The sequence below is a fragment of the Pimephales promelas genome, chromosome 15 (assembly GCF_988280905.1).
Source record: "Pimephales promelas chromosome 15, fPimPro1.hap1.1, whole genome shotgun sequence".
NCBI lineage: Eukaryota > Metazoa > Chordata > Actinopteri > Cypriniformes > Leuciscidae > Pimephales > Pimephales promelas.
The window spans coordinates 21,416,654-21,431,399 of record NC_142783.1 but is presented as its reverse complement, the minus strand read 5'-3'; the positions used below and the strand labels follow the sequence as shown (position 1 = coordinate 21,431,399).

Here is a 14,746-nt window from a genome sequence, read left to right as displayed (position 1 = left end):
TTTCTTTCAACAACAATGTTTTACTGACCCCAAACGTTTGAACAGTGGTGTAATTTTGTGGTCCATTTTCTTTTCTCTTGTAGGCAAATCTTTCATTTTTTTCTCTTTCTCCTCCATTGAATTTTAATTCTAAAACGAATCAAATCTTCCCTGCTATTCTTTTATCTGAATGTCAAGAACGTTTAACAGAAGCACACAGTATTTTAGCCCATACTAAAGTGCTCACTACACCCCAATGACTTCACTCACTCTCTTGCTCTCATCCATCCTCACTTTCACCCCTCCATCTCTATCTACACTTTGAAAGAATGAAACAAGTCTTAATTTAATTAAAATATTCCCTCTGCATGCTAAAGCGTAAAGTCTCTTCTTAGCGGAGGAGCTTCATGCAGAGGCCAGTGATAAGATAACAGGGCCTACTAATCAAAACAAGACATCAACTAATCTAATCTAAATCACTAACAATTACCAGCATGCCAAGCAACGCTCCCTTTTGATCAATGTTTTCTATTAAAAAGTGAAACAATTCAATATTCTGGCACGCTAATGCACTGAAGCCTCATTAGCACATCGTCCTTGGGATGGAGGCATTGTGAGCACACACACACAGACGCACGCTAATTCGTGGTTAATTTACGGGATAAGGACCATCTCCCCTTCATCAGACCGCAGAGGACTTTTGCAGGAGAATAGACACAGTGAGAAAAAGAAATATTGTTCTTTGAAAAACCCCTTAATATATGGCAGCATCACACTGAGGTGCCCCCTTGTTCCTGTTCTTTGCTTTCTTATGCATTTCATTCAAGGGCATCTCATTTCCTTTTAAAATTCATACAGCAAAGCGTCTGAATAAATCCACCACACGCCAGATATTTCATCATGTCCTGAAAACCCCTCCCCTGTTGTTCTGTATGTTTATGCCACTGCGTTTCACACTATGCTTCCGCTAAAACAGGATGTCAGGAGAACTGAAATGTTATTCGGATGAGGCCTGAGCTTTTTGACGTCGAGTGTCAGTCGTCCTGCAGAACTGAGCTCAGAAGAGTTTGATGTTCTCTGACTGGTCACTTCCTACATCACTACCTGGAGCCCTTGAGTAACCCTTAAAGACTTGCCCTGTGTGAAATGAGAGACTCTGGCATGCAGGCTCTCGGCTATAGAATAATATTAATCTCTATTACTTCGTGTCTGACAGGTCCTGAGAGGAGACATAGAAAGGACCTTCTAGGTGTGTATTTGTACTTGGCAATGGTTTATGGAATAGTTTGTCCCAAGAAATTAGTTTCATTTGGAAAAAACTCCCTTCTTGGGAACATCCACAATTTGGGGACAGGCGCTATGGCAGCTGTCACAGTAGGAGATATTTCACAGGAGGCAATTGGTGATTTTTGGATGCAGAAAGATTATATATCATCTCGAAGTCACCTAAAGGGCCTTAACTATGCATTTGAGGGTTATATTAAGAATTTTATTGTTGAGAAGGTTGATGAAAAGCTTCAGCTCCAGGCAAAAATGTATAGGTCCCAGTGTAAATGTGATAAAGCGCATATCGTTGCCATCACCGTTTGGTGCTACAGTATTTACATGAATCATTCAGCACAACATTGTTAACATTTGTCATCTCGGTTATTTACAGATCCGTTAATGAAGCTATTTGACATGATGAACAACACAGCTAAAAGCTAACGTTAACGTTGTCTAATGTTAGGCTAACGTTAGCCTAACGTTACGTAAGAGATTTTAAAGATAACGTTCAAATACGTTGTTGACTTAACTTAGAACAGATGTAGACATCCTTTTTTAATTTATCTACATTCAGTTGGTGTTGTGACTGGTGTTGGGACTTAATCCAGAGCAGACAGTTATCTTGGTTGAGATGTGGCTTGGGAAAGTTTTGGCTTTAATCAAATAAAATGAAGTTTTGGTAAGCATAAGAGACTTCACAAAAACATTCAAAAGTCACAGTGTAAAAAAAAGAAATCTCTCCTGAATGTCAATATCCAAGTAAAGGTGTGTGTGTGTGAACTCACATCAATAATCTGTGGAGTGTGAGTAGGCGACTGTGCGTTAGTGGTGCTTTTGTTTCCAGCCTTCATGGCGGCATCTCTTCGGGCCTGTTCCAATAGCAGCCTGGCCCTCTCCTTCAGCTCCTCTTGACGAGACAGGACCTTCTGCAATTGATAAAAAGTGTTTTTTATTAAATTTTGAGTGTAACAATGTTTCCTTTTGTATTTGTATAACCATGATCTGTTTTACCTTCTCTTCCTTGTTGTTAGACACTGGGGCAGTTAAAACCTCCTGAAAAAAAAAAAAGTAAGTAGAAAAATCATTAGATGCCTCATTCCCCTATATCTGAGTCAGATTAGCATCTCTTCTAAACGCTATAAATTATCATCAGATTGGTATGGCTGTGATTCTGACAGCTGAGAGGAGGAAGAGTGACGTTTGCCCTGATCACTTAACATTGTGGGTGAGAGGGCAACCACACTATACAACACATTGAGTAAAACAGCCAAATGAAGTGCCAACAAATTGTGGCAAGTAAATGTCACCATGGTAGCACACCTCATGTCACAGCAGAGGCCTTGATGACATGTCAAAATAAAATCAGGACAAATCTAAGCTGGAAAGTTATTCAGTGGAAGAAATGACAGTGATACATAGAGTGTGTGTGATAAAAGTTGGCTGTGCTGCAACACCTGCAAGTGTGTGTGTGCATGCTGTATAGATGAGGAGAGGCTCTCATGCGGAACACGCTATAACCCGTGTCAGTATTAGAGCTGCAGGCGGGACGGCCTGTACATAATGACATGCCACTCCGAGTGACACGCGGCTGCTGTCTGTGCCGATCAGGCGTCTCACAAAATGGCAAAAATATCAAACATGTATAAAGCTTCTAACAGTTTTATGTGCTTTGATTTTATATGCCAGCTTTTTCCATTTAAGTTGCAACTGCGTTTCTGTTGGGAGTGCTCAGGGCATTATTCATTTAACTTGCATGTGTATCTACCGGTGTTTGTTACCTGAAAGCGTGTATGTGTAAGTGTGTATGTTTTGGACCGTTTGTCATGTGTGGTTTGGTCATTTCCAGTGCTCAATATGGATCCCACACTTTTGGACCAATGAATTTCCAAAATAGTTCTATGACTTTTCCAGTCGTTTGTGATGATTGGATAAGGTATTTTAAAAATAAATTTTACATCACTCTAACAAAGTGTCTCATCAGTTAAATATTAATGTTAGAAATTTCCATGAGCTTTTAGGACTTGTTTGAAATCATTTTTTCATGACTTTTCTAGGCCTGGAAATCACACTTAAAATTCCTTGGTATTTCTAGGTTATCCGGAATATTGGGATCCAGGGTTGTGTGAAATTGAATTTAGAATTACTCAGAAGTTCTAATTCAACCTCTGAATTTGAATATAATTTAAACTGAGGTAGCAAACGTGATGCACAATTACAATTTTAATGGAAGTAACCTTAAAAATTTCAAATAAATTTTTTTTTTTTTACATTTTGTTAAAAACTATCAAAAAAAGATAGACAGAGACAAACAGATAGATAGATAGATAGATAGATAGATAGATAGATAGATAGATAGATAGATATACAGACAGACAAGCCAAACTTATAGACAAGACAGATAGCTAGAACAATATAATGACCAACAGAACAAACAGACAAGTTTATACACCTAGAAAATTAAATATAGAATGACAGTGACAGATAGAACAACAGCTAAAAAGAATAGTCGGATGATAGAACAAACGACAGACAGACACAAAAAAGACAGAATGATAGAGCCAATGACAGAAAAAGGAATAAATAGACAGATAGAATGATAGAGAAAATAGACAGACAGAACAGACGGACATAAGGTTTATAGACTTTAAAGAGAGACACGCATAGATAGAACAACAAAAAAAGTTTAGACAGAATGACAGAACTGCAGTCAGACAGATGTTGTCATTTTGTATTCAGATATATGTGCATATCTAAGCATGCGTGTGTGTGTTGACATTTACCTGTGTGTGTTTACCGGGTGTGTGTGTGTGGTTGGTCTGGGCACTGCTGTCTGACGTGCTGTCAGATTCCGAGTGGCGCAAATTCTCTCTCTTCTTCTTGATAAGATCAGCGTCTCTATTGTACGTGAAGCCCAGTTTGTGTGTGTTTGCTAGAGAAGACCCGGTCTGCCATGTCTGCCCAGATTCAGTTTGTTTTTCGGCAGGTTGTGGGGCCTCGTGCTGCTCCCTGGAGACTCTGGTCTCAGCCGTGGTCAACCCACCCGACTGCCCTTTCTCCAGCCTGTGAGACAGGTCACCCAAGTCCAGTGAATCTGCTTTGAGGAGCTTTTTCTGTTCTGCAGAAGGAGGATGGCTGGTGGAGGTCTCCAGGCTGGTTCTGGTGCTCTGGGCGGGTCGTGGATGAAGTTCTGTGATCGTCGGAGCTGCTGGAGAATCGCGGCCTGCTTTTGACACCCGTAAAGATGGAGCTACTTCTTTTAAAACTTCACCAGGTGAGACAGACAGAGAACCAGATCCCCCGCCTGTCACGACCGACTTCACTTCCTCTTTCTCACCATGCTCACTATTACTTTCTGCGACATCCTGATCAGTGGGTTCACGGTTCACGTCGTTGAGTTCGGCATAGAACTTGTCTTGGTCAATAGAACTGTTTGTGTCTGTTTCGAAATCTCCAACTTTGTACGTGCTACGACTGCTGTTGGCTTCGATCTGCACAATGTTGAGTTCCTCACCACTGAAATGTGCCCGGATCTGATACAGGTACGTCATCACTGTCAGCTTATCCGGGATCGCCAGCAGAACCATGTCAGACGGCTCTAGGAGCCGAGAGATTCCCAGACTGGCAAAAACATCATATGCCTGCAGAAACAAAAAGAGATCATGTTTAAGTAAAAGCACAGAAAATAAAGGACAGTATCAAATGAAACAGGGTAAATAAAACAAGGACTGGCGGACTAGAAAAGGAATTTCTTCATAACACACTAAAACAACAACATTGTATCTGAAAAGCAACTAGTTAAAAAAATGTAATTCTGGTTCAGACTATAACTCTTAAAAACAAAAAAATAAACATTTCAAATTCAGGTAAATCAAATCAGGTAATCGTTTTATAAAAAAAATATTAAAACTAATACACAATAGAACACATGATTGTTAGGTTTTTATTGATTTACCAAATTCCAACATGTATTTGGAGCACGGCGGGTGTTAATTTGGACTACTTTGGGTGAGGTGAAAGGGTTGGGTTTGGAGAGAATATACAGTAGGGGAAAATGTCAGGTATGATGAAAACATAAAGTAGTAAAGTAAACTAGGGAGAAATCGGTAGCATACAAGTGAAAGGGACAGACGGTGCATGTTGAGTGGTGAAAATGAATGAAGGGTGAAAGGGTAAACAACAGGGTTTAGGGTGGGACAGAACGCCAAAGTATAGGATGAAGGGAAAAGGAGAAGATAGGGTAAAGGGTGAAAAGGAAGAGGGTTGTCGGGTGATGGGAAGGAGAAACAGTTGGGGTGTAGGGTGCATGCAGGAATTAGATTTGGGATAAGACAAGCTGGGATCAGTAGGATGCGGCAGGCGGTGACAGCTAATGTCAAGGATGGTTCTCCATGATAAGAGAGCACGATACCAAGAAACACTAAACTAATCCTGCCTCAGTCTTATCGCATATATCTCCCACTCTCTCTCTTTCCATCTCCCTCACTTTCTCTCTCACTTTTCCCCTTTTCCGTCACTCTCTCTCTCTCTCCGCAGTGAGTATAATTGCACTGATTTGTCCGGTTGAGGAGAACAGGCAGATAATCAAACAGCCAAACTCAATCCCTGATCGGGAGATAGAGGGAGGGAGGGAGGGAGAGAGAGAAACGGAGGAAGAAGTGAAAGTAAACTCGCTGACATTATCACGGTAATCCACCGAATGAATGAAAGAAAAGTTACTTTCTCTTTCTCTTAAGAATCTGAGAATACAACAGTATAAAGCAAAGCCTACAAATTAGGCATCTGTCTCGCCCTCCCCCATATTGGGCTTATCAGAGCTGCTATCAGAGCCGAGCTGATGGCCGAGAGAATTCAGCCTGTTGACCGGTGTTGACTATTGTCTCAACGTCTGCTGCTTACCCAGCTACTGACTTTATCAGGGTTGTCCCTTTTATTGGCGTGAGCGAGAGAGAGAGAAAGCAAGAGAAAGGGAGGGGAGGGATAATCAAAAGGTAAGCCGATTCTCAATTTACAATTAATCTCATCTTTCTTTCTCTCGTGCCTTCTCTTTTTCCTGTTTGCTGGAGGCCAACAATGGTGACGCAGAGCTTTGCAGAGCAAGGCAAATGTAAGGTAGAGACGGCTGAATAGAAAAAAGGGGAACGAAGAAGGGTGGGAAAACAAAGAGTCTTCAGGTATGTGTTGTTTGGGTTTTAACTCAAAAGAAAGAGTGGATAATTGGTGAAATGAACGAAAATTAAAGTGTCTGATTGAAATTCTTAAACTTAAGCTACATTCACACTGCAGCTGAATGAGGTCCAAATCTCATTTTCTTTCCACGTTACACAATCCGTTTTTGGCAGGAATAAACATACTATGGAAAAAACAGTTTAATAACATTATTTGCATAAAAAAACAACTTTATAGTAAAAAAAAAGCAATCTATTGTGAATAATCATTACAAATTAAAATAGTGTTTAATTAATTATATTAATCCTTTTATGACAAAGCTGAATTTTTAGCATCATTACTCCAGTCTTCAGTCACATGATCCCTCAGAAATCATTCTAATATGCTGAAATGGTGTATAATAAAATAAAATTAGGACATTTTGAAAAAGTATTTATTATTAATCTGTAAAATTAAAAATAATATAATTCAATTATATAGATAATAAAAAGTGTTTGTATTCATGCCTGTTAACAGGGAGCACAACAAGTGCCTGTGGATTCCCTCAGTTTCATTGTTCTAGTCTTCAAATCGAATAAATACACCATGTAAACAGCAGATTGTGTGCGAGTGTGATTTAACCCTAAAATTACACTTCCGATGTACTGTGTCAACAACTACCAAATCTATTTATTCAACTGACAGAAATGTGCTGTTTGCTCTTTCAGTGTATAAATGATGCAGCAGCACTAATAACCCGTGTGAACGGTGCGATTGTGTGTTTAAGACTTTCTCTTCCTGCTCCAGTCTGTCGGCCCCTCCCCCACGCTAAATGGACAATGAAAAGCATTTTGTTTTGTGAATGACATCGCTGAATGATTGACAGGTATCCATCGCTGTCAGTCACACACACAGGCAAGGGGCTCCTCCCCCCCCCCCCCCCCCCCGTCTGCACATTTATCGAGGAACACAGGAACACATACACGCAGGCGCACACGTGCAAGCACAGATCAGATATCATGGGAAATTACTGCTAGTCTCTCTCTTGACACACACAGAGAAAATAATTCTTTTCACTGCCTGTATGACCAAACCTCCTCTCCCCTCTGCTATTGATTGCTCTTATCTGTCATATTTCAATGGAGATTATTGCAATCATGGCTGTGCCAGAGAGGGTCGCGCTGATTCTATCACATGTAAATGAATGCAGTTATATAAATGTGTGTTTGGGGCTGTATAGAGAGTGCTCTTAACCTCCTTAGCTCGGGATAGTCATTCATCGTTCAAAGAGAGCGAGAGTACGCACACTTTTGCTGTGTTGGAAAGACGAAAATTGAGTATATGATAGTCACTGAACGAGAGGGCAGGAAATTAAGGCAGGAAGTGACTGCAGGTATTGAGTGCAGGGATAAAGTGATGACAGATGAAAGGAATGGTGGGAGAGCGCAAGGAGCACATTAAAAACACCTAATAAAGTCTAAATGGAGTTAATCTGAGGGCTGAAATAAGAGATAATCTTCAGCACTCCAGAATACAGTGATCAATCAATGGAGCGGAATTACAGAGGAATTAAGTTTTATACATCCACAAATCCAGGAAGCAACTCTTCAGCAAATATACATTTGTTTCATGTCGTGCGCTGCTGTACATTATGTGCGTGTTTTGAGGGAGACAGAAAGGAAGAGAGATGCTTGGAATAATCCTTGTTGGCACAGCCACCTGGCGGTTTATTTAAACAGGATTTTAAGAGTAGACAGCAATATCCACACCTTCCTCTCTCTCTCTCTCTCTCGCTCTCATTTGTTGAGCACATCCCACTGAAAATTCTTGAATGAATGGAAACACAGTATAATGTAAAACAATAATAGAGATGGGGAGAAAGTGAGAAGTAGATAAATAAGTTTAGCTGAAAATGAAAGGAAGAGTGTGTGAAAGGTAGATCTCGAGGATCAGGACTGAGAACTTCTGCATTGATTTTGCAGTATGGCCGTTATTATTATTATCATTATCTGTGCAGGGGCTTTAGTTTTTATGCTACCATTCAAAAGTTTAAGGTTTAGTGTTTTTTCTTCTTTTTTAAGACTTTTATGTGGCAAGGATGCATTAAACTGACAGTAAAGACTTCAACATTGTTACATTTTTTTAAAATAAATCCTTGCTATTCATCAAAGAAAATTGAAACAATTTATCACGATTTCCACAAAAATATTAAGCAGCACAGCGGTTTTCAAAATTGATGATAATAGGAAAAGTTGAGCAGCAAATCCATATTAAAATGATTTCTGAAGGATCATGTGACACTGAAGACTGGAGTAATGGCTGCTTACATTTATCACAGGATTTGCCATGACAGGAATAAAATTACTTTTTAAAATATATTGAAATAGAATTTTTTTAAATAATATTTTACTACATACATATATATACACACATTTACATTTATATATATATATACATTTATATATACATTTATATATATATATATATATGTGTGTGTGTGTGTGTGTGTGTGTAAATGTGTTTATATATGTGATAATGATAAGGATAATAAAAATAATAATTCAAAAAACTATAAGGGCCTGAGTCGTGTCTCAACAATTATACCTAAATTAAGAACAACTGAAGTTAATGGAGTTCTTCACAAGTTTACGGAGTGTGTGTGTCTTCTGCTTAGATCTCATTTTTACTCTAAGTGTGTGATTTATATCTCTTTATTTCTCTCTCTTTTCTTCTTTCTCTGTGAAGAAAACCTGTAAAGTTTATTTATAGTATGTTTATGAATTATGATGCTATCTTACGACTCCCAGGTGACTTACTCCATCCCCACAAACACGAGCAAAAACACACACACATACACTCTTTCCATCAGTGTCGGCAGGGGAGCCGCATTCTAAAAGTGGCAATTAGAGAACGCTGGGTGGGAGTGAATCAGATTTATAACAAAATAAATCACCTATGAGGAGGATTACTGATGCACAAACAAACGGAGAGAGAAAGAGAGTGTGCAGCATTTACCTTTTTGTTGTTTTCTTTAATATCTTGAGGATTGAGAGCCTTGTAGTCACTAGGAGGGAGGAAAGAACAGCGAGAGAGAGAGAGAGAGTTAGCTTTAAATATGCATCTCATGTAATGGCTGTAGAACTGTAACATGCAATTTCACAGCTCTGCAATCAACACAACTAATAGAGTGTGTGTGAGTGCAAGCAAAATTAGACACACACACACCCTTTACTCAAGCACTCAACACATTAAAACATTTCATCTCTCGTTCTCCATCACCATACCCACTGTGCGCCTGGGGTCTTTCCTCTCTTTAGCTGGGGAAACAGTAGTGGGGCTACTCTAAAAATGGAAAATATCCTTCATTTTTCTTTTATCATAAGCATTCACTACATGTCATTTAAACCTTGATGTGGGCTGGGTACTGTCCCCGAAGGCACAATGTGTTTTAAAAGCCTTTCTCCACATGAAACGGCATTTATAAACGCATCCAGTCAAACTGCATTTTCAGCTGGTAATACTGTAAAGTTAATTTACTGAGATTTGATTCTATCTTGAATAGTATACTACAATATTTTTTTTTTTTTACATTTTCAATCCCTACCAAACCTACCCAGGACAGACTGCCTTAGGGGATGTAAATTAAACTGTAATAGTACAAAAGATAATGAAAATGAATAAATAATAATGATAAAATAAATGTAAAAATAATAATAATTATGCAATAGTTAAAGTCCCCCTGTGGTAAAAATCAAGCTTTTGATGGTGTTTGTTTCTACCAGGTATTTTTAATATGCTTTAAGATAAACCATGCATGTCAACAGGCATGCGTTCACTTTTAGATATTCAACTTATAGCCCGGGAAAGTTCCAAAATCGTGCATGACATTGATAATATCAATGATGTATGATAGAGGATCTGAAATGTAAAGAAGCGAGTCATCCGCATATAATGAGAGCTTATGTTCAACACTTTTAATATCAGTTTCAATTTTAATATCAGAGACAGTGGTTCAATTGCAATTGTAAACAAAAGGGGGCTTAATGGGCACCCAACCACTGAAGCAACTGGAGAAGTATATAGAAGATGTATCCACTCTATAAATCTTGAATAAAAGTTCATAAAAATGTTATTAATTGTAAGGGGTTCAATAGTTCATTCCCCATCATCTACAATTTGGGAAATATGTTGTGCTGATGATCTGGAATTAAGTTGATGGGCTAAGAGTCAGCCAGCCTTATCACTGTGTTCAAAGAAAAAAAATAAAATATCATGACTGAAGAAGAAGCTTTCTTGAAGACATTAAATTATACAGGGTCTGAAGATCAATCCTTTCTTTATAAAGTTCTGGTGTAGGAGAAGTAAAGGACTGTCAATTTTGGATATTGCCTTATTTAGCTGTTGCCTTTTCCTTTAACTCTATTAATAGAAAAAGTCTATGATAATGTACCGTATAGTAAAATCATTGCAGAGATTTATATATATATATAAAAAAAAATCTTTTTGATCATCACTGATCAACAATGCACATAATGACATTAGGCAAAACAAGGTACATTTTAAATGCAGGCTGTCACTTAAGGCCAGTGTGTGTGAAAAGTATAGAGGAAAGGTAAAAAAATACTTGATGCATGGAAATCAGTGCAAAAGTAACAGATAATAAATCAGTCAATCTCTTCCTTAAATAGATGGCGGCCAGATTCCTGATACTTTAGCGTATGCTAAACCCAGAGGGTGGTTGGCCGTGGCGCTGTCAGCACTGTGATGAATCTGCTGTAAGTGTAGTAATTAAGGAGGATTTGAGTCATTCCTGATGAGACCAAACACACAAAATGTTCAGAAATAAGAAAGAGGGATTAAATCTCCATCATAAACCATATTAGACCCCCCACACACAGTGAGATTCTCAAAGAGAGAGAGAGAGAAAGAAAGAAAGAAAGAAAGAAAAAGGTAAAAATAAGTGAGTTGTGTATACATAGAGTTTAGGGCTGTATCTGTCAATGAGTCATTTGATGAATATTTTGATCAAAGGCAACAGCTTATAATGGGTTAACATTAAAAAGAACAATCAAATTAAAACCGTGAATCTCCATAGTGTCATAAGGCATTTTTTTGTTGTAAAACTGAGTACTGTTTATTCAAGAGACTCTTACAGCTCTAATAGTGTTATATGAGTAAAGAGTTACTATAATAACATCTATAGAGAGACAGGTGTAATATGTGTCAGTAGACAAATTGTCACCCCCTTAATCGAACAAAATGTGCATACTATAATTTTGTCAATGTGATTGAGAGATGGTTTACTTTTTGTAATGATACAAAATGATAAAAAGTGTTGGGGGGTTTTTTGCATGTAAAAGTGCATTTCCTACATGGTAGATGAAATGCATTTTATGGGAAAAGGAATTTTTCCATTTAATAAATCTATCTATTTTAGTATCTATAGATTAAAAATATATCTTTTCCATTTTATTGACTTGGCAGTGTATAAATCCAAGTACATCATTTGTGGCAAAAGATTCATTTTAAAGCCTTTTGCCAATGGTAGTTGTGGGCTAAAAGTTGTTTTGGTTGTCAACTAATAGTCAACTTACTTCTTGACATAACATTTAACATGTTCACTCATAAATGTAATTTCTGTCATTTTCTCACCCACATGACATTCCAAACCCATATGATTTTTTTCAATATGTGTAATAGAAAACAAAATGTCACCATTTTAATTTTTGGCTGAACTCTCCCTTTACAGAGGGGGTAAGTTGCATCACCACCCATGCACTGGAAGCACATATCATGTGTGCTGAGGCTTATGTAAGGAGTGTATTGTCATATACGTTCATGGCTTACATAAACTCAGGTCTGAAGTGGTGTAAAATGGCACAGAATGCCAGTCCATTCCTCCAGGAAGTGGTGAAGTTGGTGATTTTGACACCTCTGTAGTTTTTCGTGACCTCACGACACCAGGCCAATAGGGACTGACTTGCATTCGGCCTCCCACCAAGAACAGGACTGGGAATTGGACTGGGCTACAGAAACAGATAAAAAGAGGGAAGGTTATAATTACAGAAGTAAATCAATTATATGTCAGTTTTGACTTCAATATCAATATCTCACAGACTATTTATTTATCATAACAGTAAAAGAAATACATTCAATATAAATAAATAAGTGTACATAACCAAAACAATATTCATGAGCATGCAAAACAGTGGTCCGAAAATGTCTTTGCCGGGCTAGTCTTGTCAATGTCTTCTGTTGTTTTTCTTTTCATTTTCATTGTACACAATAGCAATGTGTTGCATAATATATGCAGAAAAGGGAAAGGAATTAGAGAAACACAACATTTAATTATACGGAAACATGAACTGTAACCCAAATCACATGCAACTCATTTAGCCCAAGCCTTGACTATTATACAAATACTCTTATTCTTATAATTTTTCTTATTATTATTCTCTTTTACACATACTGGTACACATATAACCCTCTTATTGTCTCTCTTTTCTTTTAGTCCTTAAAGGGATATTCCACCCAAAAATGAAAATTCTGTCATCATTTACTCACCCTCAAGTTGTTGCAAACCTGTATGAGTTTCTTTCTTCGATTGAAGACAAAGGAAGATATTTTGAAGAACGATTGGAACCAAACAGTTGTTTGGCACCATTGACTTCCATTGTAGGAAAAAAAAATAAAAATATGTAAGTCAATGGTGCCAAAGTTTCAATCGTTCTTCAAAATATCTTCCTTTGTGTTCAGCAGAAGAAATAAACTCGTACAGGTTTGCAACAACTTGAGGGTAAATGATGACAGAATTTTCATTTTTGGGTGGAGTATCCCTTTAAATTCCAATGAAGAACATCAGATCCAACCCATCTCTCTCCAATTAGCTTTGTAAGCTTAGCTTTGTTAAAAGTCGCGTCTGCCTGAACCCTCTGCCTAATTTGAACAAACACACAGAAAAATGCACACAAAAGACTTACATGCTCGTTCTAATGAGAGCTTTGGTCTGTAAGGAGTGTGTATGACCATGGATAATGTAAACACATGATTAATAAAGACCAGCCTTTGAAGCTGTATCAGTCTGGATTAAGAGTCCAACTAAATGGAGGAATGAGAATTCTAATCCCGCAAATCCAGAAACACAAAGCGGCAGAAACCCCTTCGCACCGGGAGTCTGGCCACTTTCGGACATAATCCCGTTAAAAATGGAGACGCCGCGTTACGGATACGTATCGTTGAAATTCATATTCTGCCATGCACACGCTGGCATTTTTCCTCACAAGAACTTTTTAATAACAATAATCAAATAGCCTGAGACAAAACTTGCAGCTATCTGATGAATTGCAGCCTGATAGATTCCACATCTAAATACAAATCTAACATGTTATAAAAGAGTGCTCATCCTGCAGAAATACATTATCATAGGACAGGTATCCGAATGGATCTGTGTGTGTGCAAAGGAAGAGAGACTGTCATTCCCCTGATAAGAGCGCTATACATTAGCTGGTCAACATTTCACGCATGTACGTAGCTTAACAACGCCCCCTTTTGGACACAATTTGCTACTGCAGGAGCTTTCAAGGACGCACAGACTTGAAAAAAGAGGGGCCTATTTTTGAGGGGACTTATGTAAATTAGAAACCAAAACTCAAAAACTATTAAAAAAAAAAAAACAAGCAATGATATTATAAAGAGAACCGTGACGTCCTAAAAGTGTGGTTTGAGTAGATTGGCAAACGGTGCAGCTGTAACTTCCTTTAAATTCTTCAAATGCTTGCCTCTTAGATTATCATAATTAAATGCTAAGATCCAAATGAATGCCACCAAGGGCAAGTGTGTTATTTGTGTGTTTATACATCCTTCTGCACAATCTGAAAGGTTAAGGTTGTCTTGAAAGAAGAGGAGGGAAAAGTCAAGTGAGGGGCCCTTGGGGCGAGCTCCTTTTTGCTCTAGAAAGAGATGTGCGTGCACACAAACAGTCTAATAACAATGCTCAGGAAGCAACTACAACAGTAAACACAGACGAATACAAACAAACAAACACCCAACAATAAAGTACAACAGTTGTATTATTTTATGAAGCAAAAATAAACACATTTTACATAGTCTGAAGCTCATTTAGGAGGAGAACGTTATTGATGAGTAAAGCTTCCTTTCGTTTTACTGATGTTTCTTTTGTGATAGGCCCAATCTATTAAGTGACCTCAAACTAGGATGCTTTGCTTTTAATTATGAAAAGCGAAATCCTCGTATTTAAAGGTTTCATATTCAATCAGAGATCAACAACAGTGATTTACTGAATACTGCACATGTATTCCCTGCATACACAAACATGCTACATGGGGGCGGGGATGAA

General features: G+C 38.0%; 1 protein-coding gene across 6 annotated transcripts in view; it reads right to left on the bottom strand.

The window, feature by feature from the left end:
- Positions 1-14,746, bottom strand: part of ehbp1 (EH domain binding protein 1) — a 126,368-nt gene that overhangs the window by 52,611 nt on the left and 59,011 nt on the right. For all 6 annotated transcript variants that reach the window (XM_039654159.2, XM_039654271.2, XM_039654413.2 and 3 more), the window contains 5 exons: positions 12,238-12,416; positions 9,406-9,454; positions 4,026-4,883; positions 2,257-2,298; positions 2,031-2,171 (listed from right to left, as the gene is read on the bottom strand). In XM_039654159.2, the coding sequence (XP_039510093.2) occupies positions 2,031-2,171; positions 2,257-2,298; positions 4,026-4,883; positions 9,406-9,454; positions 12,238-12,416 (1,269 nt within the window). The remainder of the gene's footprint in view (positions 1-2,030; positions 2,172-2,256; positions 2,299-4,025; positions 4,884-9,405; positions 9,455-12,237; positions 12,417-14,746) is intronic.